The 25,447-nt window shown below is 42.4% G+C and overlaps 1 protein-coding gene across 3 annotated transcripts; it reads left to right on the top strand.

Annotated features, from left to right (window-relative positions):
* Window positions 1–739: 739 nt before the first annotated feature.
* Window positions 740–25,230, top strand: CEP20 (centrosomal protein 20). 3 transcript variants are annotated; one of them, XR_334261.3, is made up of 7 exons: window positions 740–836; window positions 4,356–4,553; window positions 7,823–7,907; window positions 17,296–17,432; window positions 22,212–22,322; window positions 23,410–23,444; window positions 24,959–25,230. XR_334261.3 is itself a non-coding variant. In XM_006146567.3 (6 exons), the coding sequence occupies exons 1-5, from the start codon at window positions 809–811 to the stop codon at window positions 22,286–22,288; spliced, it is 525 nt and encodes a 174-aa protein (XP_006146629.1). In that variant the 5' UTR covers window positions 740–808; the 3' UTR covers window positions 22,289–22,322; window positions 23,410–24,226. The 3 variants fall into 3 exon arrangements, 2 of the variants coding, with proteins under 2 accessions (XP_006146629.1, XP_014442573.1); XM_006146567.3 differs by lacking the exon at window positions 24,959–25,230 and having other exon boundaries at window positions 23,410–24,226; XM_014587087.2 differs by lacking the exons at window positions 23,410–23,444; window positions 24,959–25,230 and having other exon boundaries at window positions 22,212–22,468.
* The last annotated feature ends 217 nt before the right edge of the window (window positions 25,231–25,447 follow it).

The raw sequence follows: 25,447 nt of genomic DNA, 5'->3' as shown, positions 1-25,447 counted from the left end.
ATCCGTTTGGGGTGCATTATTTTCATGTTCCCTTTTCTTCATTTCCTTGGATACTAGAGATTATTCCTTCCTCAATTATTTTTCACAAATAGCGCTTGGATTCCTTGTGTGCACTGCTCAGTGTTAAGTGCCAGGCTTTGAAGAGAACAGGCTTTGAAGAGCAAGAGGCTGTTTCTTCAGCTACAGAAAGACTCAGTTTCTTCCTCTGTAAAAACAGGCGTCATCTTAGGGAAATGAGTATGCGAAGCTGCGTGAAGGATTTGGCGCAGTGTCAAGCTCAGCGTGTTTAATACACTTTCTCAAAGTGTGATCCCCAGGACAGCAGCATCAGCGCCACCTGGAAACTCGAGACAGACATGCAACTTCTGAGCCTTGTCTCGGATTTACTGAATCAGAAACATCGGGGTGGGACTCAGCAATTTGTTTGAACAGGTCTTCAGATGGTGGTGCATAGACTTGAGTATCAACAATCAATGCCTGAGGCTGCAGAGATGAGCAGTGAGCAGACTACGACAGGCTCTGCTGGCTAACCCTACACTCAAAGGAGCTAGCTGCACTCATAGGTACCGGCTCTGAGCTGCTCACTCAGAGCGCTCCCTTCTCCCTCAGCAGGGCCCGCCTAGAGCGCTTGCTGATTGGTGGAGACTTTCAGGACCCTCATCACCAACCCAATCGTGGAGAGAGTAAGCTGAGAAGGGCGGGGCTGGAGGCAGCGAGAGCTATGCGTCTATTGGCTACGGACCACACCGGGGAGGGGCGGAGCTGCGCGTGCGCACAGCTAAGGCGCGCCCCTGGCGGCCGTTGAAAAATGGCGACTGTCACCGAGCTGAAGGCTGGTGAGTGCTAGCGGGAAGCGTCCGGCCTTCATCCTGCGGAAAGGATGGGATGAAAGGAGAGCGCGCGGAGAAGTAGGGTCGGTCTCTGGAGGTCGTCGCGGGGTATCAAGGCCTGCGGGGAGCGTCCGGCTGGCGTGGCGGCGTTGCGCGGGGACCCTGGGCAGTGGTTGGCCAGGGCAGTTTTTAACCGGCCTTGAGCTAGAGAAGTCGCAGAACCCGCAGGTGCCTGGGGTCTACACCGCTGCACCTCGGGCCCTGGGCGCGTCCTTCTACATCCCGTCGAGGCCATGGGACTGGACTGGGCCTTTCACTCGGGGCTGATGATCGGAATTCCCACGACCATTGTTAGTGCCAAGCATAACTCTAAACTGTGACCCCCTTGAATCCTGAGCCCTTGCTTTTCCACCGGAAGAAAGTAGACGCAGAAAGGTTTCCTGGCCTGGCCATTCTCCTCCTATCTTTTCCCTCAAAGGTAGTCATGTGCGAGTCGTTGGTAACATGTGTACAGCAGGTGTCCGGACAAGTAGTCGTACGTAATCATTATCAGTGATTGAGCTTTGTATGTCAGCCACGTGTTATCTACCGATGCGATCAAACATTCCGATGCCCACTTCATAGACCGGGAAATTGAGGTGCTGACTGACAGGTGACACGACTCACGTGGAGGCCCTTGGATCCGATGAACCAGAGCGCCAAGTCTCAATCACTCATCAATACACTCAGCTGCCCAATGAGTAAAACCAGGCCCGGTTTTCAGGAAGCTCCAGGTTCAGTCCAGTAGTTCTTACAGATCGGGAGAGGAGGGGTTGAATCTTTTTGAGATCCATTGTTAAGACCAGTGATGGACATGTGTATTTTGGGCCCTGGACTGGCAAAGGATAGTAAAGCAGGCATGGCCAAGGAAGTAATGTAATATTGGACTCCCACAGAGCCCACCAGGGTTCAAGTCCTGAACCTGGAGTCTTGCTTTCTGTCTCTCCCTTTCTCTCTGTCACATGTAATGTTGCATTTTACTTTCAGAGGGCTTAAAGATACTCTGTGGGCCAGATTAGGACCTCATTTTGAAGATGTTTTTATGGTAGTGTTGTAAGCATAATAATAGAGGCAAGGGTAAAATGATGCAGAACCCCAGAAGGCATAGCTGTAGGGATTGAGGGTGTCCTATACAGATTTACTGGACCCTTTATACACACACACACATATACACATATATAAGTGTATATATATATTTTTTTTTTTCCACCCTGCATTCTCCAGTTCTGAAGTATTTTATACCCAAAAGAAAGCCAATGAAAACCAGTCTGGTAGCCAGTTATCTTAAATTTTGTGGGCTTACACATTTTGTACACTCACATTTTTCTACCTTGTTTCCGTCTCTGAGAGATAGAGCTCATCTAGAGAGGGCAGCTGAGGCATGCTTGGTAATCTACTGCCCAGGTGGTAATGAGACATGCTAGGTTTCCTAATTCCATTTTCATTAATTCTCATTTCTCTGCCTAGGTCAAAGCTATACTGTGTGCAGTACAGAATAATTGGGACGGGATCCTTGCCAATGGAAAAAAAAAATCTCTCCATCTAATTTCCAAAGATGAAATTAGAACACAGGGGTTCCATTATGATCCTAAGAGTATGATAAAGCTGGACTTCCCTTTTATGGTCCTGTTACAAAGTCTGATTGGGTGATAACTACATTTAACATACTTGAAACAAGGTTAAGGGGATGGTTTTAAAATAAGCGCTAAGTTTAGTAAAGATTGTATCTCTTCAATCATATGGCCCAGAATTTATGTTGTTATATATCAAAACTTAAAACAATTTTTTTTTTATTTCCAAGCTCTGAGAGTAAATAAACAAACTCAGTTTTTCCCACTGCACCCAACACGTTTATGACATCAGTAGGGTGGGGAGGTTTCCCACACGTTAAGCGAGGGATCGGTTCTGCAGTGGACAGCAGCTGGCGTCATAATCCAGTTCAGTACAGTAGTTAGCTCCATACAGCTCACCCATAGCACACGGCTTACATTGTAGAGCTCCTCCACGGCGTTCATGGAGCTCGTGCTGTGTTCCAGACACTGTCTAGAATGGGGGATGTGTTGATTGCCTGGAATTATCATGTAGCCATCGGGACTATCTGAAAAAAGAAAGTCCTAGATCACTGCAAAGGATGGTGCAGGTTCAACCCCATTATCCAAGTCTTTACAGCGAAAGCCCATTATTAAAATGCCTGATGCTTGTCATAGTGACCCTGGCTCATGAAGAAGTTAGGTTACATTTAGCATAAACATCCCTGACTCCTTTACATGGCAGTAATGTAGGCTGTATTTCTGACTGGTTTTAACATTTCAAAGTCTTACAGTTTTGGGGACCGTCAGTTAGCATAGTGACTATGTCGCTGGACTCCCATGTAGTCAACCGCGGTTCGAGTCCCGGACCCGGTGGCTTAAACTCACGCTGGGTGCATGTGCATGCATGCCCAAGATCCTGAGCGGAAAAGGGAGGGTGGCGTGGCCATCCCCCCCTGGGGGTGATTTCTTGCTTTCTGTCTCTCTCTGTCTTTCTGGCGAGCGTACACACCCTATAGCGAAAACCTCTCCAAAAAAAAAAAAAAAGAAAGAAAAAAAAAGTTTTAAGGAATTAATTCATAATTATCTTTAAAAGAACTTCCTCTAATAAAAGTAGTACCTTTTCACTCAGAATGAATTAAAAAAACCCTAAGGGTTCTAGATAGCAAAGTTTTGTTTGTTTGTTTGTTTTTTGTAGAAAACAACAAAGAAAATTCAAACCATGACACAGTTATTTCTTTTATGGAATATAGTTTGCTTTAATTATCTTCTTCCTTTTTTGTTTTAGACATTTATTTATTTTAAATTTTATTTATTATCATTATTCTTGACCAGAGAGAGACAGAGAGAAGGGGAGAGTGAGAAAGCAAGCCGCCAGGTTTGCGAGTTGAACCGTGGTCGGCCATGTGGGAATCCAGCACCTCAACCACCATGCCACCCACTGGGCCCGTAATTATCTTCTTTCTAGAGCAGAGGTTGTTCGGCTGCAGAGATACTTTTAAAAATATGTGTGAGACTGAGGGTTACATTTAGGTCCCAGTAAACTATAATTCTGTCCTCCTCTTTTTCCTCACTAAATAATATGTATCAAACTACAGCCTGACAGTGAAGATGTGAAGGCAAACTTGAGTCTGCTCAAATACATGGAGTGAATCATTGCAACTTACAAGCATGACTTATAGTTGGTGTGATTTGTTCAGTTTATCACAAGGGTTAGATCCAGAACTGCTGTTGCGCCGTTTTGCTTTTAAACATTTTCTATCAAGCATAAGGGGACTTCAGAAATATCGGAGGGAAATGGAATTCAAGTGTAAGTTTATTTTGGTGCCCCCAAATTTGAAATCCGTGCCATTTTTTGATAGTATATGTTTTTCGTGAACTTTTTGAAAACCCCACAAATGCCTACAAATGACAAAATGTATTCTTTAACTAAAGCATTGTATTTTATATTTAACAGTATTAAAGGACACTTTGGAGAAAAAGGGAGTGTTAGGTCATTTAAAGGCAAGGATCCGAGCTGAAGTTTTCAATGCCCTAGATGATGAACGTGAACCTCGGCCGCCGTTGTCTCATGAAAACCTTCTAATTAACGAATTAATTCGGGAGTATTTGGAATTCAACAAATATAAGTATACAGCGTCTGTCCTCATAGCAGGTGAGTGGCTATTGCTCATCACTGGAGACCATTCCGCTGCTCCCTTGCCCCTGATTCTCAGAAAGTGTTTAGCATGGAAATCTTCATTGCTTTTGTTCCAGGCACCCAAACAGTGTCATCTGGGTGATTACAACATAAAAATCACTTGGGCTCTTTCTCTAGCTTAAGCAGATTCTCTCCTGAATTACTAAATTATAGGAGAAAATAAATAAGTGTTTAAACTAGATGCATACTTTGTGAAATCATCACAATTTCTGATGTTGAGAATAAACAATTACTGACATTTTATTGGGTTGTCAGAAAAGTCATCACATTTTTGCATAGAAAAAATACAGTCATGACTTTTCTGACAATCCAGAATCTTGTTTGCAGCCAGTCTTTTTCTTTTCTTTTCTTTCTTAGAGATTTTTGCTATAGAGCATGCACATTCACTAGAGAGACAGAGAAATAGAAAGCGAAAAATCACCTCCCAGGGGGGATGGCCACACCGCAATCCCTTCTCCTCCATTCTCCTCTCGGGATTTTGGGCACGCACATACACGTGCCTGGTGTGAGTTTTAAGCCACCGGGTCAGGGACTCAAATCATAGTCGACTACGTGGGAGTCCAGCTATGTAACCATTATGCCATCTGCTGGTCCCAGTCTGCTAACTTTTTAAATGTCTTCTCCAAAAAAAATGGACAATGACTAGCTTTGTTTAACTCTCAAGAAAATGGTTACCTCTGGGCGGGGTGGGAGGAGGAAAAGTAGACCATTGGGGACATGAGTAAAAACGCCTCGTGTGTCCGTCGTTCGCTTCCCTTGTTTCACGCTTTATCTCTGCTTTAATTCATGCTTCAGAGCCGTGCTTAGGAAAAAATAGAGAATGCCTCCTTTATTTGTGAAGCTAGAACTTTCCATCATAGATCCTTTATTTAATGCTGAGCGTATATGTTAACTGTGTAAAGACTGATGACTGACTTAAGGATCTTCAATGTCAGTATCTTTAGTTTCCTCAGTTTGTACTAGATGGCTATGTAATACTGTTGACATTCAAAAAGGAAACAAATTATGGAAATATCAATTTGATGTCTTAGGCTTCCCTAGAAGAAATACAATGACGGTAATCAAGTTTGTTTTGTTTTGTTTTGTTTTGTTGAGAGAGATTTTTGCTATAGGGCTTGTGCGATCACCAGAGAGCGAGAAATCATCCCCTGGGGGAATAGCTGTGCTGCAATCTCTTTTCTGTTCTCTTCTTGGGAGAAGCTGCTATTGACTATGTGGGAGTCCAGTGACGTAACCGTTTCACTACCTGCTGGTCCTAGTTATCAAGTTTTATATGAAATGATTCAGCTTTTTTTTTTTTTTTCCCTTAGGTTTTTGCCATGGGCCAAGTGCCCTCACCAGAGAGACAGTGAGAGGGAAAGTGAGAAATCATCTTCTAGGGGAATGATCATACTGCAGTCTCGTTTCCTCCACTTTCCTGGGATTTCGGACATGCACCCACATGCGCCCAGTGTGATTTTTAAGCCACTGGTTCTGGGACTCAGATTGCAGTCAACCATGTGGGAGTGTAGCACTTTAGCCACCATACCACCTGCTGACATCTGATTCGACTTTTTTAAACCTATAGGTATGGGGCTGGCAGGTGGCATAGTGGTTAAGGTGTTGGGACTCCCTTATGGCCAACTGTGATTGAAGTTCTGGACCCAGAAGCTTGGTTTTTCACCTTCCCTCTCTCTCTGAGCAAATTGGAAAATAATAATATAATAAAGTTAAATAGAATAATCCTTTTTCTTTTTCGTAGAGGTTTTTGTCTTAGGGCATGTGTGCTTAGTAGAGAGAGAGAGACAGAGACAGTAAGAGGGAAAGTGAGAAATCACTCTCAGTGGGGATGACCACGTCGTAATCCCTTCTCCTCCTTTCTCCTCCTGGGATGTTGGACACACACGTACATGGGCCTGGCATGAGAGTGAAACCACCAGTCCTGGGACTCAAAGCCCGCCATGTGGGAGTCCAGTAGCATAACCTCTAGCCTTCTGCTGGCCCCAGGTAAAATAATTCTCTAAAAAATATAAAATCAAGGGAACCATCAGTTAGCGTAATGGCTATGTCGCTGGACTCCCACGTAGTCGACCGCGGTTCGCGTCCCAGACCCGGTGGCTTAAAACTCACGCCGGGCGCGTGTGCGTGCGTGCCCATGATCCCGAGAGGAGAATGGAGGAGAAGGGATTGCGGCGTGACCATCCCCCCTGGCGGGTGATTTCTCGCTTTCTGTCTCTCTGTCTCTGTCTGTCTGGCGAGCGCACGCGCCCTATAGCGAAAATCTCTCTCAAAAAAAAAAAATAATAAAATAAAATAAAACTGTAGGCATAATTTACATATAAGAAAACGTACCTGTTTAGTGTACAGTTGGTGGATTTTGTCAAATACATATAATCATGTAATCTCCACCATAAGCAGAATCAAGATACAGAACGTTTCTGTCACCTGAGAGATACTTGTATACCCTTTGTAGTCAGCCTCCTCTCTCCCCCAACCCTTGGCAACCACTGAGCTTCCGTTTTCTGTACGTGTGGTTTGCCTTTTCTAGAAGGTCGTATCAATGGAACCATGTGGGATACAGCCTTCTGAGTCTGTGTTCCCACTTAGCATCATGCCTGCGAGGGTCAGTTGCGTTGCTTTGTCCCTATGAATAGATTCTGTTGTACAGCTATGCCGATTTATTTACCTATAGTCAGTTGGTAGGGATTTTAAGTTTCTTTTTAGTTTTTGGCAATTATAATAAAATTGCCATAAACACAGATTTTGTGTGAACATAGTTTTTGCTTCCCTTGGGTAAGTAACTAAGAGTGGATTGCTGAGTGGCATGACGGGGTATGCTTACCTCGATAAGGAAGCTGCTCAGTGGTTTCCAGAGTGCCTCTGTCATTTTGCTTTTCCACCAGCAGAGTATCAGTTCCGGTTGCTCCACATCTTTGCCAGCACTTCATATTAAATTTAATTTTCCTTTTAGAATTCCTGCCTCCAAATGGATATATGTTTTTCAAAAATAAGTTATTCGTAAACAGACTTATGAAGCCCAGTATTGTAGTCTAATTGCAAGAACACTATTTTTCCAACCAAGTAGTTGGGTGTTTAAAAGTGAGTTTATGTTAGGCTGTATTGAGTTATGTATTTAATAGAACAGATATTCTGAAAGTCATAAAATCACCTAGTTCTTGTCAAAAATTATACTTGCTTTGTAGATTAATAAACTCAAGTATTTTCATACATTTTTTTCCCCTCAGAATCTGGTCAACCTGTAGTTCCCTTGGACAGACAATTTCTCATCCGTGAATTAAATGCATTTGAAGAATCAAAGGATAATACAATGTAAGAAGTTTTGTGTTTTCAGATGTTGTTATAGCAGAATCATAATTGCTCAGTGGTGGTTTTATTTTATTTTAGTTCAGCAGACACTTACCAGATCTAGCGCGTGGCAAGCATTGTACTGAATCTGAGCTGTCGGCAGCGAACAGGTCAGAGGAGGTCTCTGCTCCTTTCTGCTCCCTGGAGCCAGAATTCCTTCGGAGGACTAAGCGTCTCTTCTTTCCGAGGGTCATTCCTCTTGGCTTCGTGATCTGCTGCTTTTTAGTCCTCAAGTTTTCCTCTCTCTGCCGTGCTCTTCCTATTTAACCTTTCCTCTCTACTGCTTCTTTCATTTAATTGTAGGCATGTGCTTAGATCCCTCCTCTCCTGGAAACGTTTATCAGCTCCCAACCCCCGGACCACTGCTCCATGTCCCATCACTACCAGCCTTCCTGAAAACCAGCCCTCAGCTTTCACCATGTTTTTACCCTCTTTTGCCTCCCTGCCTCTTACGTTCTCTCTTCACTCTTTATCTTGAAACTGGGCTCTTGAAAAGGAGGGCAGCCACTTTCTGGTCATTTCTTAGTTCTCTGTTAGTAGTTTTTATGTCTATGTCAGTGTTTCTTAAACCTTTTACAGAGGGTACCTAAATGGCACCTCTCAAAAAAATGTACTTAGGAGGCCTAAGAACATAGCTCAAAGCTGTATTCCTCTAGCAAAACATTTCTTTGAAGGCTTACGCTTTCTCTTTCTAAACATTCATTGAATTTTTTCATTCTGATTCATGGTATAATTGTTGTACTAAAAACGTGCTTTAAATTACATGCCCAGTAAATTTAATTTCCCCACAAACCCTTGTGTATAATTACTGTTTGTGGATTTAATTCCACCATTATCTTGTACTTGTGTCAAGATCCTAGCACCAAGGGTGGAGATATATTTCTAATATGAAAAGCTCAGTTTGACTTACCGCAGTGTTTCCCAATATTGGGAATATTGCTTAAAACCCATTTTTTTTTTCCTTTTAATGGGAGAGAGATGGAGATAGAAAGAGGTGGGTATTTTGGGCAGGGTCTCACCATGGCTCGATCTGCCCCAGTGTTGCCTTAGCTAGGATTACCAGCATGTGCTGCCAGCCCGGCTTGCTTTAGGTTGGTTTGGGATTGAACACAGGCCTTTCATGTGTCTTCAGTATTGCCTGGCGGTGCCGTGGTGCCTGTGTCACTGAGACTGGGCCTTCAAGCACTCTTTGTCATCTTTTATGTTTATTGTCTTTGTTTCTCCTTTACTGCCTTGTTTTCTTGTGTCCCTAGTAGTGCTTTGAGTTTCTTTGACCCCTTGAGGGTTCCTGTTAACTGCGGGCACTCCCACGTTTTGTCCTCCACTTTCTTTCTGTCTTGTCTTCTCCCCCCTCCAAGTGTTCTTGGGTCGTTAATGGTGCCTCTGTGCTGGTGAATCTGCTTTCAATCTGCTGGCATCTCAAACTCAGGGCATCCAAAAGTCAGATGTGCTGTTTTCATCTCCTCAGCCCCCTCTTGTAGGTTCCTTACATGGACGGACCTTCAGGTCTTGAACAAAGGGTCCACGTAAATTGTCGGTTTGCTCTCATGTCTCTACCACTCACTGGGCCTTCGCGTTGTCTCCTATCCTTGCTCACTGCCCTGCACTGTGCTCGTTAGGAGGCTTCTGACTAGTTCTCTAGCTCCATTCATTTTCTTTTCTTCTTTCTTTCTTTTCTTTTCTTTTCTTTCTTTCTTTCTTTCTTTCTTGCTTTCTTTCTTTCTTTCTTTCTTTCTTTCTCTCTCTCTCTCTCTCTCTCTCTCTCTCCCTCTCTCTCTCTCTCTCTCTTTCTTTCTTTCTTTTTTTAAATGTCAGAGAGGGCTAACAGGTATGCCAAAGAGAGGGAGAGAGGAAGACAGAGAAATCACCCCCCAGTGAGGCCCTGACATGCCACATCCTTTTCTGCCATGTCTCCATCCTGTCAGGATTCTGGACACGTGCGCACACCTGCCTGCTGGCACGCCTGGGCTGGGACCCCACCGTGGTTGGCCTCGTGGGGTCTGGCTGCCTCTGCACAGTTCTTCAGCACTGCGCCACAGGGCTGGCCTGCCAGTCATTTTCTTTTCCAACTTATGTTTCATGCTGCCAGCTGTCTTTCTATAAGGCAGTTACTGCTTTGGTTAAAATATTTGATAACTTTACATTGTGTCTGAGTGAAACTCATGTTACTTAGCGTAATGTTCTAGGCCCCACCCGTCTCTGATTGTACCTGCTCACATCTGACAGCTGACTCTGTCCTGGAGATACCTCGCAATGTCATGCTTCTTGGCCTTGAACAAACTGTTCTTTTAGCCCAGAAGTCCTGGATGGCTTTCTTCTCCCTCTAAATTCTTGGTGGATCGTCTTTCATCTTTATTGGTCGTGTTCAGATATTAACTCTTTTATGACAGTCGGTCTTCCTCTTCCTTTCCTTTTCCCCTCAAGTTTCTGTGTTTTGCTAGGATTTGATTTGTAATTTTATTACATGTGTATGTCATTCTTTCTTATAGTTAACCATTTGCTTGTTCTTTCACTACAAAGAAAACTGAGAAATGGGAGTACGTGAAATTTATTTGTATTTATTGTAGTCTCTCAATGTACTCTTTATACATATATGTACCAATAAAATGCTACTGCATAGAATTCCAGTTACCAAGAAAAATAACCTATATAAAATCAGAATGATTTTGATAAAAAGAGAAGAGTAAACATTTCTTACTTTCCATTGATTTATAGTTTCTTTAAGTCTCGTATTAATATTAAATTGACTAAAAAGAACACAGTTACGCAAACAATTTGAAAGCAAAAACTTGGTCTGAATAAGTACAGTTTGGAGATAATGCAGATTGGAACATTGTTATAGCACTGTGTACTTACCTAATAAAGCAGCCAGTTAGAAATGGCGTTTTAGGGGCAAGCAGGTGGTGTGGTTCATGGCAGCATATGTAAATCTCCATTTTTCTTCTTTTTAAAATTATGAGTGATTTCAGACATTTAAAGAAGTCTGGAGTGACATAACAGACATCTGTGTTCCCACCTCTCTTGGAGTGTTATATTTTGCCTCTTGAAGTTTTCAGCTATATAAAACGTTAGTGGTATCTGTGAAGGGTCACCCATCCTAGTCCCATCCCTCCCTAGCATAATCATGTCTTTCTTTCTTTTTTTTTTTTTTTTTGAGAGGTTTGTGTTATAGGGTGTGTGCGGTCGCCAGACAGAGAGAGACAGAGAGACAGAAAGTGAGAGATCACCCCCCCAGGGGGATGGCCACACTGCAATACCTTCTCCTCCATTCTCCTTTCAGGATCTTGGGCACGCACGCACACATGCCCAGCGTGAGTTTTAAGCCACCTGGTCCAGGACTCGAACTGTGGTCAACTACACGGGAGTCCAGTGACATAGCCATTATGCTAACTGCTGGTCCCATCATGTCTTTCCTTTTTGTTTTAAGCAACTCTGTAGTGTTCCATGTACCAGAAATGATTAATACGTTCTCTGATTGGTGATGTTGAGGTTGTATTCAGTGTCTTGCTACTGCAATACATATGCAATGGCCTTTGGTTTACTTAAACGTTTTTGAGTGCTTACTCTCACCCTGGAGATGTAGCGGTGAATATTGATTTCTGCAGTGTCGCGGTCTGGGAATCATTGTTCCCGGAGTGTGACCAGTGTAATGCTGGTTCTCCGAGATGCTCACCACTAAAAGTGCTCTGGGTAGGAAGGCTGCTGTACAGCGTCTGTGCTTGGAGAGTCAGTGCGCTTCAGTATAGCACAGCAATCGCTGTGAGAAACCCTGTGGACCAGAGAGCATTGCTGAACTCAGGGTCTCCAAACTTACTTGACTAAGGAATCTTTTTCACATAATTATTCACATCCTATAGAACCTAGTATTCATGGATATAGTTAAACACTGCATTTGTTACTGTTGTGCTTTGTTTATTTTTTTCATGAGAGACAGACAGTGAGAGGCACCCCCAGTGGAATCCTAACGCTGTGATTCACCCTCGTCTCAGCCAGGTCACAGGTACATGCGTGCACAGCCACATGAACAGGGGGACCTTGGCATGCAACCCCGGGCCCTTCCCCATGCCTAAGCATTGAGGAGGGTTGTGTTACAGTTGCACCCATCACAATGGCGGACCCGGAACCCTGTATCTGAGTGTTTGAGGGTTAAACAAAAGAGTGGGTAACACTTTCAAAAGCGTGAATTTTGACAATTTTTGAAAACCATAAAAATGGTAGAATTGAGGACACTAGGAAAAATAATTTTGAGGAGTCCGTGGCTTAGAATGAGCAGTGAGGCATGGCATAATTGAAATGTAGTACAAGAGATTGTTGTCCAGCGTTTAGCCATTGCTGGAAATGAACAACCTTTACCCTTTCGCTGGCTTCCTGGTAACTTTGGAGATATCTGCTATAGATAAAAGTATAAGAAGTTGATGAGCAGTGTTTTGTTTTTTCTAAAGAAGTTTGATGTAAGTTTAAGCTCTCCCTTCCTGATTTCAGTGAGCACTCATGGTTTGCCATACCTGTGTACTATTCATATTATACTTTGTACAGATCTACAGTGGTCGAGCTGAAACCCTTGAGGCCAATGTACTTTGAAAATCCAGACATTTTCAGATTTTCTTTATTTACGTTTTTGTCATAGGGTCTGTGTGCTTGCGAGAGAGGCAGAGACAGAGGGAAAGTGAGAAATTACCCTCTAGGGGTGTGGTCACACTGCAGTCCCCTCTTCTCAGTAATCCTCTCAGGATTTTGGGCACACATGCTCAGCATGATTGCCAAGCCACTGGATCTGGGACTTGAACCACAGTAGACCAGGTAGGAGTCCAGCCTTGTAACCACCACAGTGCCTGCTTTTTAAAAAGGTGGTATGGGGTCCAGCAGATTGCATAATGGCTATATCACTAGACTCCCATGTAGTCAACCGTGGTTCGAGTCCCAGACCGGTGGCTTAAACTCAAGCCAGGCGTGTGTGCGTGTGTGCCCAAGATCCTGAGAGGAGAATGGAGGAGAATGGATTGTGATGTGGCCATCCCCCTTGGGGGGTGATTTCTTGCTTTCTGTCTCTCTGCCTCTCTCTATCTTTCTGGTGAGCACATGTGCCCTATAGCAAAAACCTCTCAAAAAAAAAAAAAAAGTGGTATAGTACATATATATGCCAAATATGTTTAAAGTGACACTCCCCAGTCACATTAGTATTTTTCAGTGAAAGTTAACCATTTTTTTCTTCTTTTTTTTATTAAGGAGGTTTTTGCTATAGGGTGCATGCCTTCACCAGAGAGACAGAAAGCAAGAAATCACTCCCCTGCGGGGATGTTCATGCCACAACCCCTTCTCCCCTTTCCTCTCAGGAATTTTGGCATGCACATACATGTGCTCAGCATGAATTTTAAGATGCCGGGTCTGAGACTTGAACTGTGTGGTTGACTACATGTAAGTCCAGTAATGTAGCCATTATGCCATTTGCTTCAACTTAACAATTTTCACTTAAGGAAAGATAAATTTTAAAATAGTCTTATGTTAGGTCAAGCCCTGCTAACCAATGAATTTGTTCCAAATTTATGAAGAAATTTCAGTTTTCAGAGGTTTGCATTTCAGAATTAAAGATATTATGAGGCTATACTTTTCTTTAAATTATTGTTTTTCAGTTATTTAAAAAACCTTAAGACCCATGAAATTGCAAGTTAAATGTGCTATTTACATATTTTCTAATAACATTTTAAAACAGCAAACTCAAGATTTTTTTTTTTTTTTGCTATAGGGCATGTGCACTCACCAGAAAGACAGAAAGAGAGGCAGAGAGACAGAAAGCGAGAAATCACCTTGCAGGGAGGATGTCCATGCCTCAATCCCTTCTCCACCATTCTCTTCTTGAGATCTTGGGCACACACGCACATGTGCCTGGCATGAATTTAAGCCACCGACTCTGGGACTCGAACTGCGATCAACTACGTGGGAGTCCAGCGACTTAGCCATTATGCCAACTGCTGGTCCCAACTCAAAATTTTTAATCTTAATTAAATTTTGTTGTATGTCAGTTTAGAAAATAAAAATTTAAGCATTGAAAAATCATCGTGAACTAGTTAACACTTTGGGAAAGATTTGTCTAAGTGAACAAATGACCTATTTTATACTCATAGATGATACTTTCAAGAGTTGAAGCATCTTGGGACCAGCCTTGATCTACTCCTAGTCTTGGCTGGCCAGGATCGTGGGCACACATGCACATACTCAGTGTGTTCAGGGAGGCTAGGTCATGACTGGTGTGGGTCTAGCTGTGTCACCACTGTGCCAAGGCCTGGCCTCCAAGTTTCGTCTTCTGAAGGGAGTGCCATGTTTTAAGCCATGCCAGCTAATGATTAGATATCTCAAAAGATAAACCCACTTAAGTATTTTCAGTTATGGAACCAGAGACAAAGGGCAGCATTTCTGTCATACCTGTCCTCATCAGCATAGGAACTTTCACTTGTGCAAGGGTACGGCTGCAACTCTTCAGGCAGCGTGTTGAAAAGGAACGAACATGGGGACTAAGGGTCAGGTGTAAACTTTATCCACTCTCTGTGAGAATCTCTAGCAAATCTTCCCTGAGGCATGGTCTACTCATTTATAAACTGGGGATGACATGATGTCATCATGAGGTGAAGATAAAATGAAGAGAGTTAAGTGCTTTATAGGGGCTGGCAGGTGGTGTGATGGTTGGGGTGCTGGACTCCCACCTGGCTGACGGTGATTGGAGTCCTGGACCTGGCAGTTTGCTTTCTCACTTTCCTTTTCTGTCTCTTGCTGTGTACCTCTTTGGTCAAATTAAAAATACATAAATAAATAATGAATGAAATAAAATAATTCTTTTTAAAAAAGAGTGTTTTATGAGCTGTAAAGTAGCTTTTTAAAAAATACATTTATTAATTTATCTTTTTTTCTTTGAGAGGTTTTTGGTATTGGGCCTGTACCCTCACCAGAAAGACAGAGAGAGACAGACAGAAAGCGAGAAATCACTCCCTGGGGGGATGGCCACGCTGCAATCCCTTCTCCTCCATTCTCCTCTCAGGATCTTGGGCACACACACACATGTGCCCCGCGTGAGTTTAAGCCACCAGGTCTGGGACTCAAACTATGGTCGACTACAAGGGAGTCCAGCGACATAGCCTTTACTGTTGGTCCCAGTTTATCTATTTATTTTCAAGCACTTAGTTTGAGACTTGGCCCATGGTCAACCATGTGGAAATCCATCACCTTAACCACCACACCACCTGTTGGCCTCCATAAAGGAGCTTTTTATTTTTATTTATTTTTGTTATAGGGCGCATGTGCTCACTGGAGAGACAGAGAGACGGAAAGTGAGAAATCACCCCTCCCCGGGGAGGATGGCCACACCACAATCCCTTCTCCTTCGTTATCCTTTTGGCATGCATTCACATGTGCCCAGCGTGATTTTTTTTTTTTTAGTTTAATTATTATCATAATCTTTTTTATATTACATTGAATCACACATACCTTTATAGTGTGTTACATTTCTTTTTCCAGCATGATTACCATGCATATAAGTCAAGACAGAGACATTACTATCCACGTCATCATCAAATAGCTTTACATAATTTTTTTCTGATTATTATTATTATTTATTCTCATTATTTTTTTAAACATTCAACTACTATATATCATTTGACTTGTAAAAAGAATTTATCCAACACGAAATACTTCTCAGACCAGTCCAGTAGAGAATACTATACAAGTCATCATCAACAGGTAATAAACCATTTCCATGTCCCACTAATGTCCTGCCTCTCTACTTGTTTTCTTGCTATCCTTCTCTATACGCTTCCCTTCTCCTGCCCCGTTCCACACTGTCTTCAGCGTCCATAACTATTTTCACTGCTTTTACGCCCTCCAGTATTTCGATTTCTACAATAAAGTGTGGATAGTCGTATATATTAAGTGAATACATACAATATCTTTCTTTCATAGCCTGACTTGCTTCACTCAGCAATAGATCCTCCATATCTGACCACTTTCTATCAAATGTCAGGGTCTTGTTTTTTATGAATGGATTGTATTCCACAGAGTACATGTGCCACCCTTTTCCATCCATTCATCTATTTGTGGACATTTGGGTTGGTTCCATGTCTTAGTGATCCCCGATGTGAGTACTAAGCCACCAGGTCCAGGACTCGAACTGTGGTTGACTACGTGGGAATCCAGCAGTGTAAAAGTTCCGCCATCTGCTGGTTGCAAGTAGCTTTTAATTTTAATTAATTAATTTTTTTGGAGAAATTTTTGCTCTAGGGTACATGTGCTCGCTGGAGAGATAAAGACAAAGAGTAAGAAAGCAAGAAATCACCCCCCAGAGAGGATGGCCACACCACAGTCCCTTCTCCATTCTCCTTTTGGGATTTTGGGTGCATTTTAAACTGACAGGTCCAGGACTCAAACCACAGTTGACTATGTGGGAGTGCAACAACATAACCATTATGCCATCTGCTGGTCCCCCAAGCAGCTTTTTAAATATTAGCTGTTACCCAACTCCTGTGTGGCTAACATTTAGTCGCTTTTGTTGTTGTTTGTTTAACTGGCAGACAGCTTGTGGCTCACCAGCGAGACAGACATAGAGGAAGAAGGAGAACGCATTTCCTGACAGGCCATAGTCACACCGCAATCCCTTTTCCTCCATTTCTCCTGCTTGTGAGGCTTTGGGGCTTACACACACATTTGCCCGGTGTGTTTTAAGCTCCTGGGGCTGGGATTTGAACTACAATTGGCCATGTGGGGTCTAGCTCTAAGCTATAGGTTAAGGGACCTGGCTGGCTTACCTTCGTATACCGTGTAACTAGTATGTGCCATGGGTGGTTCTAAGCACTTGGCGTTTATTAACTTCCTGAGTACATAGCCACTGTGTGGGATCGGGACTGTGCTTATCCTCACTTAGGGAGGAAGAACTGTTCATGAGGTCAGAGAGGTTCAGAAGCTTGCCCAGTGTCCCTCAGCTGCCAAGTGGCAAAATCAGGATTTGAACCAGGCAGTCTGGCTCCCAGGACATAAGACCTCCTCTGGGGAAGGATTTATTAGTTCAACAGGTGCTTATTGTACTAGAAATAGACTAGACTTTGGAGTTTAAAAGTGAATTCCTGTGAGTTGATTGACGAGGTTTAAGTTGTTGATGTGTTTTCTCTGGGTTTTAAAATTACTGTGTGAGTTAAACTGCACTGTAAAAGAGTGTGACGTTTGCAGTTGGATAAGAACCATAAAATATTTTTTGAATCTAGTGAATTTCTTGGCCATTTTGATGTCAGAAGTTACCTTTTCAAGATTACTGTTTTGAGCTTTTGCAAATTTATTTTGTTTTTGTTTTTGTTTTTTGCCTTTCCTGCTGTAGACCTCTTTTGTATGGGATTTTATCTCATTTCTTACATGGAACTAAGGATGGGATCCAAAATGCACTTCTGAAAGGGTCTTCACTTCAGCCTCCAAATCCAAGTGTGGGCAGACAAGCCAGTGGAGGAAAGCTAACAGGTATGCATTTTCTGAAATTCATCATTTGGCTGGCAGCAAGTATATTTTCTTCTTGTATATTTTTATATTTGGAGGAGTCTTTCTAACTTAACTCTCCTTATACCTAACATAGTTTGCCTATGTTGCTTAACCTCAAAAAGTGAAATTCTTTTTGGAAAGAGAATCTTGGAGGAGTGGGAGAGGTAGGAATAACTTGGCAAAATTCTTAGAAATAGTTTCTATACAGAGTATCGAAAAACCTGATTTTAACAAAAGATAGTCTTCGCGGCAGTTTAGATCTTTAGTATACTGAATAAATAGGTTTTATCAAGGGATCTCTTTTTTTCTCTCCAGGACTGAAAAATAAAAGGCAAGGCTGCTGACTATAGATAGAGAAGTCATGGGTTATGTGTTCTTCCCATTTTCATTATACTTTTTATGATAAAATAGTAGTTATCAGGACCAGCAGTTGGCGTAATGGCTATGTCACTGGACTCCCATGTAGTAGACCACGATTCAAGTCCTGACCCAGTGGCTTAAACTCACACCAGGTGCATGTGTGTGAGTGTCCACATGTGCGTGAGTGTCCAAGATCCCAAGAGGAGAATGGAGAAGGGATTGCGGCATGGCCATCCCCCCGGGGGTGATTTCTCACTTTCTATCTCTCTGTCTCTGTCTTTCTGGTGTGTGCACGCGCCCTATAGCAAAAACCTCTTCAAAAAAAAAAAATAGTAGTTATCTACAACTAATAAATTCTGAGTGAAATAGCTGCATTTCTTTCAGAATACTTTTTAATTTTTTTAGTTTTTGCTGTAGGGTGTGTGCACTCACCAGGGAGAGAAAGAAAGAGGGAGAGAGAAAGTGAGAAAGCACCCCCTAAGGGAAATGGCCACACTGCAGTCCCTTCCCTTCCATTCTCTTCTTGGGACCCTGGGCACACAAGCACTTGTAGCCAGTATATTTTCCAAGCTACCAGGTCTGGTATTTGAACTGTGCTCTCAGCCATGGCTGATTCAGCTGCTTTAGCCACCATGCCAACTGGCTGCCTCTAGAATGCTTACCTTCTTTAGAATTATTTAATTTATTATCATTATTTTTTATTTTGACCAGAGAGAGATAGAAAGAGAGGGAAAGTGAGAAAGCAAGCTGCTGTATCCAGGACTCAAACTTGTTGGCCCTGTGGCAGTTCATCTCCCCAACCACCACACCACCTGCTGACCCTGAATGCTTACTTTCTAGAGGAGCTTTCAGATGTGTTGATTACATTAGCAGTGGGATCTCAGTTTGATCGTTAATAGTTCGATGTTCCAAGTACAATGAAGAGTTGATCTCTCTCTTTTTTTTTGGGGGGGGGGGGAGAGGTTTTTGCCACAGGGCACGTGTGCTTGTGAGTTCTAAGCCACCGGGTCCAGGACGCGAACCGCGGTTGACTACATGGGAGTCCAGCGACATAACCATTATGCCAACTGCTGGTCCCAAGAGTTGATCTCTTTAAGATCAGGATGGGCCTCAGATAGCTGGTAATCAGGACAAATGTAAATCTTGTTGAAATAAACTTTTAGGAAACACCTAAAATGCAAATTGCTTTTTGTAGGTTTCTTAAACTGCTGTGATGCATCCATATGGACTGTGTTGGGTATCTGCTGTCCCTTGAGGTCTGAGAGAGACAGACAGACAGAGCAAGCGGATGCTCTTTATAAGAGCCAGAGACTCGGAGAGAGTTGAGGGTCAAGTCGGAGAATCAGCTTTGGGTGTCTCTTCTGTGGAAAGCTCTGTAGGAAGTTCAGAATGAAGACGACTGCTGAGCTAATGGGGAAGAACAGTAATTCTGCAAAGAACTTTTTGATCGTCAAAAATTGTCTTGGCACAACATAATAGCCTCTTTGTGCAGTGACTTGAAAAGAACCGTCAGCCAAACATTGCATCACATTCCGGTAACACACTTGAGCACTCCACTTACTTTCTCAACTTGCAAAAGAAAAACTTCCTTTATACCTAATGGCTACAGAGCTCATTTGACAGCATCTCTACAGGAGCTCACCTGGCTGAAGTATGAAACATTGAAACTAAATTTACTCTTACTTTAAAATTAAAAGCATAACATGACAGAAGCACTTTTCTCACCAAAACTTTCAAAATGCTGAAGAAAAGAGGTTTCTAAAGTCACAACCACCTTTGAAATAATTGCCAATTCATTAATGCTGCCCCTATTTTCATTTGTAACCTTGGGGGCAAAGTAGGTTTTGCACTAAAGACAAGAGTTTTTAAGTAGAGAAAAACATTATGTGCAGCTTTGTTGCACATCTAAAATAACAGACTTCATTTTTTTTTTGGGGGGGGAGAGGTTTTTGCTATAGGGCACATGTGCTCGCCAGACACAGAGAGAGACAGAGAGTCAGAAAGCGAGAAATCACCCCCCAGGGGGGATAGCCATGCCACAATCCCTTCTCCTCCATTCTCCTCTCGGGATCTTGGGCACGCACGCACACGCGCCCAGCGTGAGTTTAAGCCACTGGGTCCAGGACTCGAACTGCAGTCGACTACGTGGGAGTCCAGCGACATAGCCATTACGCTAACTGCTGGTCCCACAGACTTCATTTTTTTTAATGACACTTTGCTAGGAGACATAAAAAGATCCTGTCCTAAGGAAATTGTTAATCAATCAATCGATTGATTGATTGTTTTCTTCCATGAGCGAGAGAGACAGCACCCCCAACAGAGCAGGCCTTGGTGCTATAGCCCATTCACACCCCACCCAGCCAGCCCTGGACTGTGGGCACATGGGTGCCCCACACTCAGGGAGTGTTCAGATGGGAACCCAGAGCCTTCTCTGTGGGTCAGCCTCACTGAGCATCACGTTTTACTGCTGCATTATTGTCAGACTCCAAGAAATTGTTCATTTTATTTTGGCCAGTGAAATTGTTGATTTTGCCTAAAATTGAGGAAGAGATTTTCATCTTGTTACCCGGACAGAAGGAGTGGTACTAGCCTCCAGGCTAATAAGCTGCTGAGCACTAACAGAACTGGACTTCAGAGTGTCTTTAGACAGGAAATCCAGCATGTGGTTTCAGTGCTGAAGATGTGTCGATTGTCTGATTTTATATTCTTTTTCCCCCGTTACCTCCATTGTCACAAGAAAGTTTTGTTTGTTTTGTCACTTATAAAAAGTGTTTGGGGGTTAGGGGACTTGTGTATTTTCAGGAATCTACTTTTTGCATTGCATTTTCGTTGCATTTGGATATTAAGTCTTTTTTTTGGTTCTTTTAATCTAGAACTCTTCTATCTCCTTTACCCCTGTAACAGAAGAAATTGAGCAGAAGTGACGAGGGCCCTGTCTGTGTTGTTGCCTTAGCCCAAGGCCTGGTCATAGGGATTTTTGGCTCCTCTGAACACTCATGGGGCTTTTTTATTTTTATTTTTTGTATTTTTTGGAGAAGTTTTTGCTACAGGGCACATGCACTCTCCAGAGACACAGAGAGAGACAGAGAGACAGAAAGTGAGAAATCACACACACACACACACACACCCCAGGGGCAATGGCCATACCACAATCCCTTCTCCTCCGTTCTCCTCTTGGGATCTTGGGCACACACACTGACACACGTGCCCAACCTGAGTTTAAGCCACCAGATCCAGGACTTGAACTGTGGTCAACTACATGGGAGTTCAGCGACATAGCCATTACACTGACTGCTGGTCCCACTCATGGGGCTCTTTTTTTGGGGGGTGGGAGTTTTTTTTTTTTTTTTTTTTTTGCTATAGAGCACGTGCGCTCGCCAGACAGACAGAGACAGAGAGACAGAAAGCGAGAAATCACCCCCTGGCGGGATGGCCACGCCGCAATCCCTTCTCCTCCGTTCTCCTCTCAGGATCTTGGGCATGCACGCACATGCGCCCAGTGTGAGTTTTAAGCCACTGGGTCCAGGACACGAACCGTGGTTGATTACGTGGGAGTCCAGCGACATAGCCATTACGCTAATTGCTGGTCCCCTCATGGGGCTCTTAAGAACATGTCCTAGGATGTCGTGGATAGTTTTGTAATTCGGTGGGAAGATATGAACTGTGCTGGTTTTCTTCTTGCCTCAAGAGGGTGCTGTGGGAAATATGTCTATTTGATGGTTTGGCTGTGTTTTAATTGAAGAGCTTTGGCATCCCTCAAAATGCTGATAAACACCTCATCCTTCTTGCAGCTTTCATCCCTATGTATGAGGGGTCTTTAGAAGCTTAAGGAAAGTATGTTACTATGGAAAAGCTTCATGGATTTTAAAACTTTTATACCAAAATAATTTCATACTTCAGCTTTCCTATGAACCTTTTGAAGTAGTCTCATATTAAAAGAGTGAAATTCATAAAAACACGTAGGATTACTCTAGGTTATGTTCTCTTCATGTAGTGGAAAAAGAAAAGGTCGTGCCAGCAGGTGGCATGGTGGTTAAAGGCGTTGGACTCCCACATGGTTGACCACGGTTTAAGTCCCAGACCTGGTGGCTTGCTTTCTCACTTTCCCTCTCTCTCTCCCTGATCAAACTGGAAAATAATAATAATAATAAATAAAGTTAACTTGAAAAAAAAATAGGTCAGAAAGCACTTTTGAATAAACAGAGTGAATCCCGAGTACTTAATAAATATTTCTGATTTCTTTAATAATGCTTAAAAAATAATGTGTTTTTCATTGTCCTAAGCAATCTCAAGAACTCTCAGACTACTAAATATATAACATCCTAAAATATAGGTCACTGTATCTGCCTGCTTTGACCTGGGAAGTGTTAATGTCTGCTTCTATTCTTCTATTCGTTTCAGACAACCACCTAAGCAACGAGACAGGGAAAAGTACAAATGTTCAAGAGCTTCGTGTTTCTCAAGCAGTGAAGAGATGACATTTCCACTTGGGGTATCATTTGTTTTAAAATTGTATGTATTAAATAACTTATTTATTGTTCTAATGTTATCAAAATGCACCACTAATATTTGTATTTTGTAGAAATTGTCATTTCTACAAAACACTTAGCCCCACGTGTTTTACTGCATTTGTGAATAAAAGCTAACTCTGTCATCTAGCTTATTGGATTTGACTTGAAAGAAAATGAATTGTCTTTAAGAAGTATTTCAGAGGGCCTTAAGTTTGTGAAATATAAAAGGGCTTTTTAGTATCTTGTACATTCTTTAAAAAAAATATACAGGTTAAAAAAAAAAAAAAAGAACAGGTCTTTATAACCTGTGCTCTGCTTTTTAACATGGCACGTTAATTAAATTTCCTCCAGGTGGTGTTATGTGGATTTGTGGGAAATATTCATTTGTGTGTGTGTGAGTGTGTGTGTGTTTTGCTATAGGATCTGTGTGCTTGCCAGGGTGGGAAGCAGAGAGAGAGAAAGAAGTACCCCATGGGGGGATGACCATACTGTAATCTCTTCTCCTCCATTCGCCTCTCAGGATTTTGGACATGTATGCATACTCAACTGGCATGATTTTCAAGCCTCCAGGTCCAGGACTTGAACCAAAGTGTTGGCCATGTGGGATCCAGCTGCCCTAACCACCACACCACCTATCTGGCCCTCAATTTGTGTTTTTTTTGTTTTGTTTTGTTTTTTAGATTTTTGTCGTAGGGCATGTGTGCTCACCAGAAAGAGACACAGAGGGAGAATGTAAGAAATCAACCTAGAGCTACAACCACACCGCAATCCTTTTTCTTCCATTCTCCTCTCAGGAGTTTGGGTACCCATGCACATGTGCCCGGTGTGAATTTCCAGTCGCCAGCTGTAGGACTTGAACCGTGGTCAGCCATGTGGGAATCCAGCACTTGAACCACCACACTATCTGCTGGCCCATCATTTGTGTTTTTAAAGCATTTTATAAAATATTAAACCAGAAAAAACTGATTCCTATAAAGTTTGACTTTCAAAATGTAGCTATTTTTTAGATAACCATTTATAATTAGGTCTCAATATCTGAATTACTGTCTAAAGTTGAACTTTGAACAATGTACTTTTTCTCTCCTTAGAGCATTTGGCTTCTACTGGAAGATTTAATTAAAAGGTAAAGGGGGAAATAATTCTTTTAATATTGCTATAATACAAAGAGTTTATTTTGTTATATAAAGAATGTGAAATAAGCATGAAGAGACAGGCTTTGGGAGAAGTACCAGAAAATGCTTGTTAAAAGATGGCATTGTTTAACCTCCTTGTGGCACCCTGCTATGCAGTTACAGACGAGCTATGAAAGGGCTAACCCCTACTTATTTGGGCTCCAAAAGTCTTATTAAAGGTCAATTTTTATTCCTGGGCTAGGCAGATATTAAGAGCTCTTAAGTACTATCTGTAAAATGGTACGTTGATATTTATTAATAATTTTTAATGGAGCATTTATAGCCCATCTCACTGAAAACAACTGACTGTTACGATTGACAGGTCCTGATTGGCAAAAGTCACGTGGTATTCTTGGGACAGACCTCTGCCGGGTACTTGCACACTGACTGTCAGCTCAAGTGTTTTCCACAGTCATGAGTGATAGGGGCTGTAGTTGGCAAAATTGGCATTCTCTATGGGGTGTTGATTCTGTGTTATCTTTGAAAATTATAAACTCCATTTTTTAAAGGAATTATTTATGTATTTATTTAATTGCATTTGTTATTGTTATTTTTTTAACTTGTCCAGAGAGAGAGAATTCAGCGCCTTTAACCACCATGCCACCTGCCAGCCCCGTCGAAACTCCTTTTTGTGATGCTAGTCAGTGTTCACTCCTTCCAGAATAATCAGAAATTTTTTTCTCAATGCAGAATTTTTTTTTTTAATTGTTTTAGAGAGATTTTTGCTATAAGGCACCTGTGCTCGCTGGAGAGACAGGGAGACAGACAGAAAGTGAGAAATCACCCCCTAGGGAGGGGGGATGGCCACGTTGCAGTCCCTTCTCATCCATTCTCTTCTTAGGATTTTAGGCATGCACATGCACGCCCCAGTGTGAGTCTTTTGTTTTGTTTTGTTTTGCTCTTTTGAGAGGTTTTTGCTATAGGGCATGTGCACTCACCAGAAAGACAGAGACAGGGGTTTTTGCTATAGGGCGTGTGCACTCACCAGAAAGACAGAGACAGGGAGACAGAAAGCATCCCCCAGGGGGGATGGCCACGCTGCAATTCCTTCTCATCCATTTTCCTCTTGGGATCTTGGGCACATACGTACACACACCAGGTGTGATTTTAAGCCACTGGGTCCAGGATTCAAACTGTAGTCAACTATGTGGCAGTCCAGTGACGTAGCCATTATGCCATCTGCTGGTCCCTCCCACCCCCAGTGTGAGTTTTAAACTGCGAGGTCTGGGACTCGAACCACGGTTGACTATGTGGGAGTCCAGCAACATAACCATTATGCCATCTGCTGGTCCCATCAATGCAGAAAATTGTGGTCCCTTTCAGCCATACTTTACAAATCAGAAGATTCTGAGAGGCCTCGTTGCTGGATTAAAATGATATATAGAGATGCCAAAGTATTGAAAGGGCCTGATTCCATTTTTAAGTCTGTAATGTCTGATTACAATTATGAATTCCTTTATATTAGATGTGGGAATATAAATATCTGAATTCTCCCAGAGCACTTGGTTTCCATCCAAGGATGTTGGCCGTGGACACGAAGGAATTACAGTCATGCAGGGCTAGATTAAGAAAAATGCTGGAGTTGATCACTTTCTTGGAAACTGATAGAAAATGATGAAAATAGAAACAAAATAAAATTGTCACATATAGTTGATAGTACTTTTATATGCATCATTCTGTAACTTGTTTGTACCTAGACAACTTTTATACTTCCACTGTGTCATTTAATAATAATAATAATAATAAAAGAGAAGTTAAGCAATTCACCTTGGTGCAAAGGGTGTTTGTACCCCTGTTCTGTCATTAAGGGATGTACTCTAGAAGAGAGAAGAATGATTAGGGCCCGCTGCTGGGATCCTTGGAAACTTGGTTGATGGAGGGTGAGGTGTGAAAAAAGGGAGTTTTTCCTAATGCACATGTCCTTGTCATCAGCCCTACTCCAAAGTTTGGAGTA

The sequence above is a fragment of the Tupaia chinensis genome, unplaced genomic scaffold (assembly GCF_000334495.1).
Source record: "Tupaia chinensis unplaced genomic scaffold, TupChi_1.0 Scaffold000182_1, whole genome shotgun sequence".
In the NCBI taxonomy this organism is placed as follows: Eukaryota; Metazoa; Chordata; class Mammalia; order Scandentia; family Tupaiidae; genus Tupaia; species Tupaia belangeri.
Note: the sequence above shows the minus strand (reverse complement) of the source record. Positions and strands in the feature narration are given on the sequence as shown.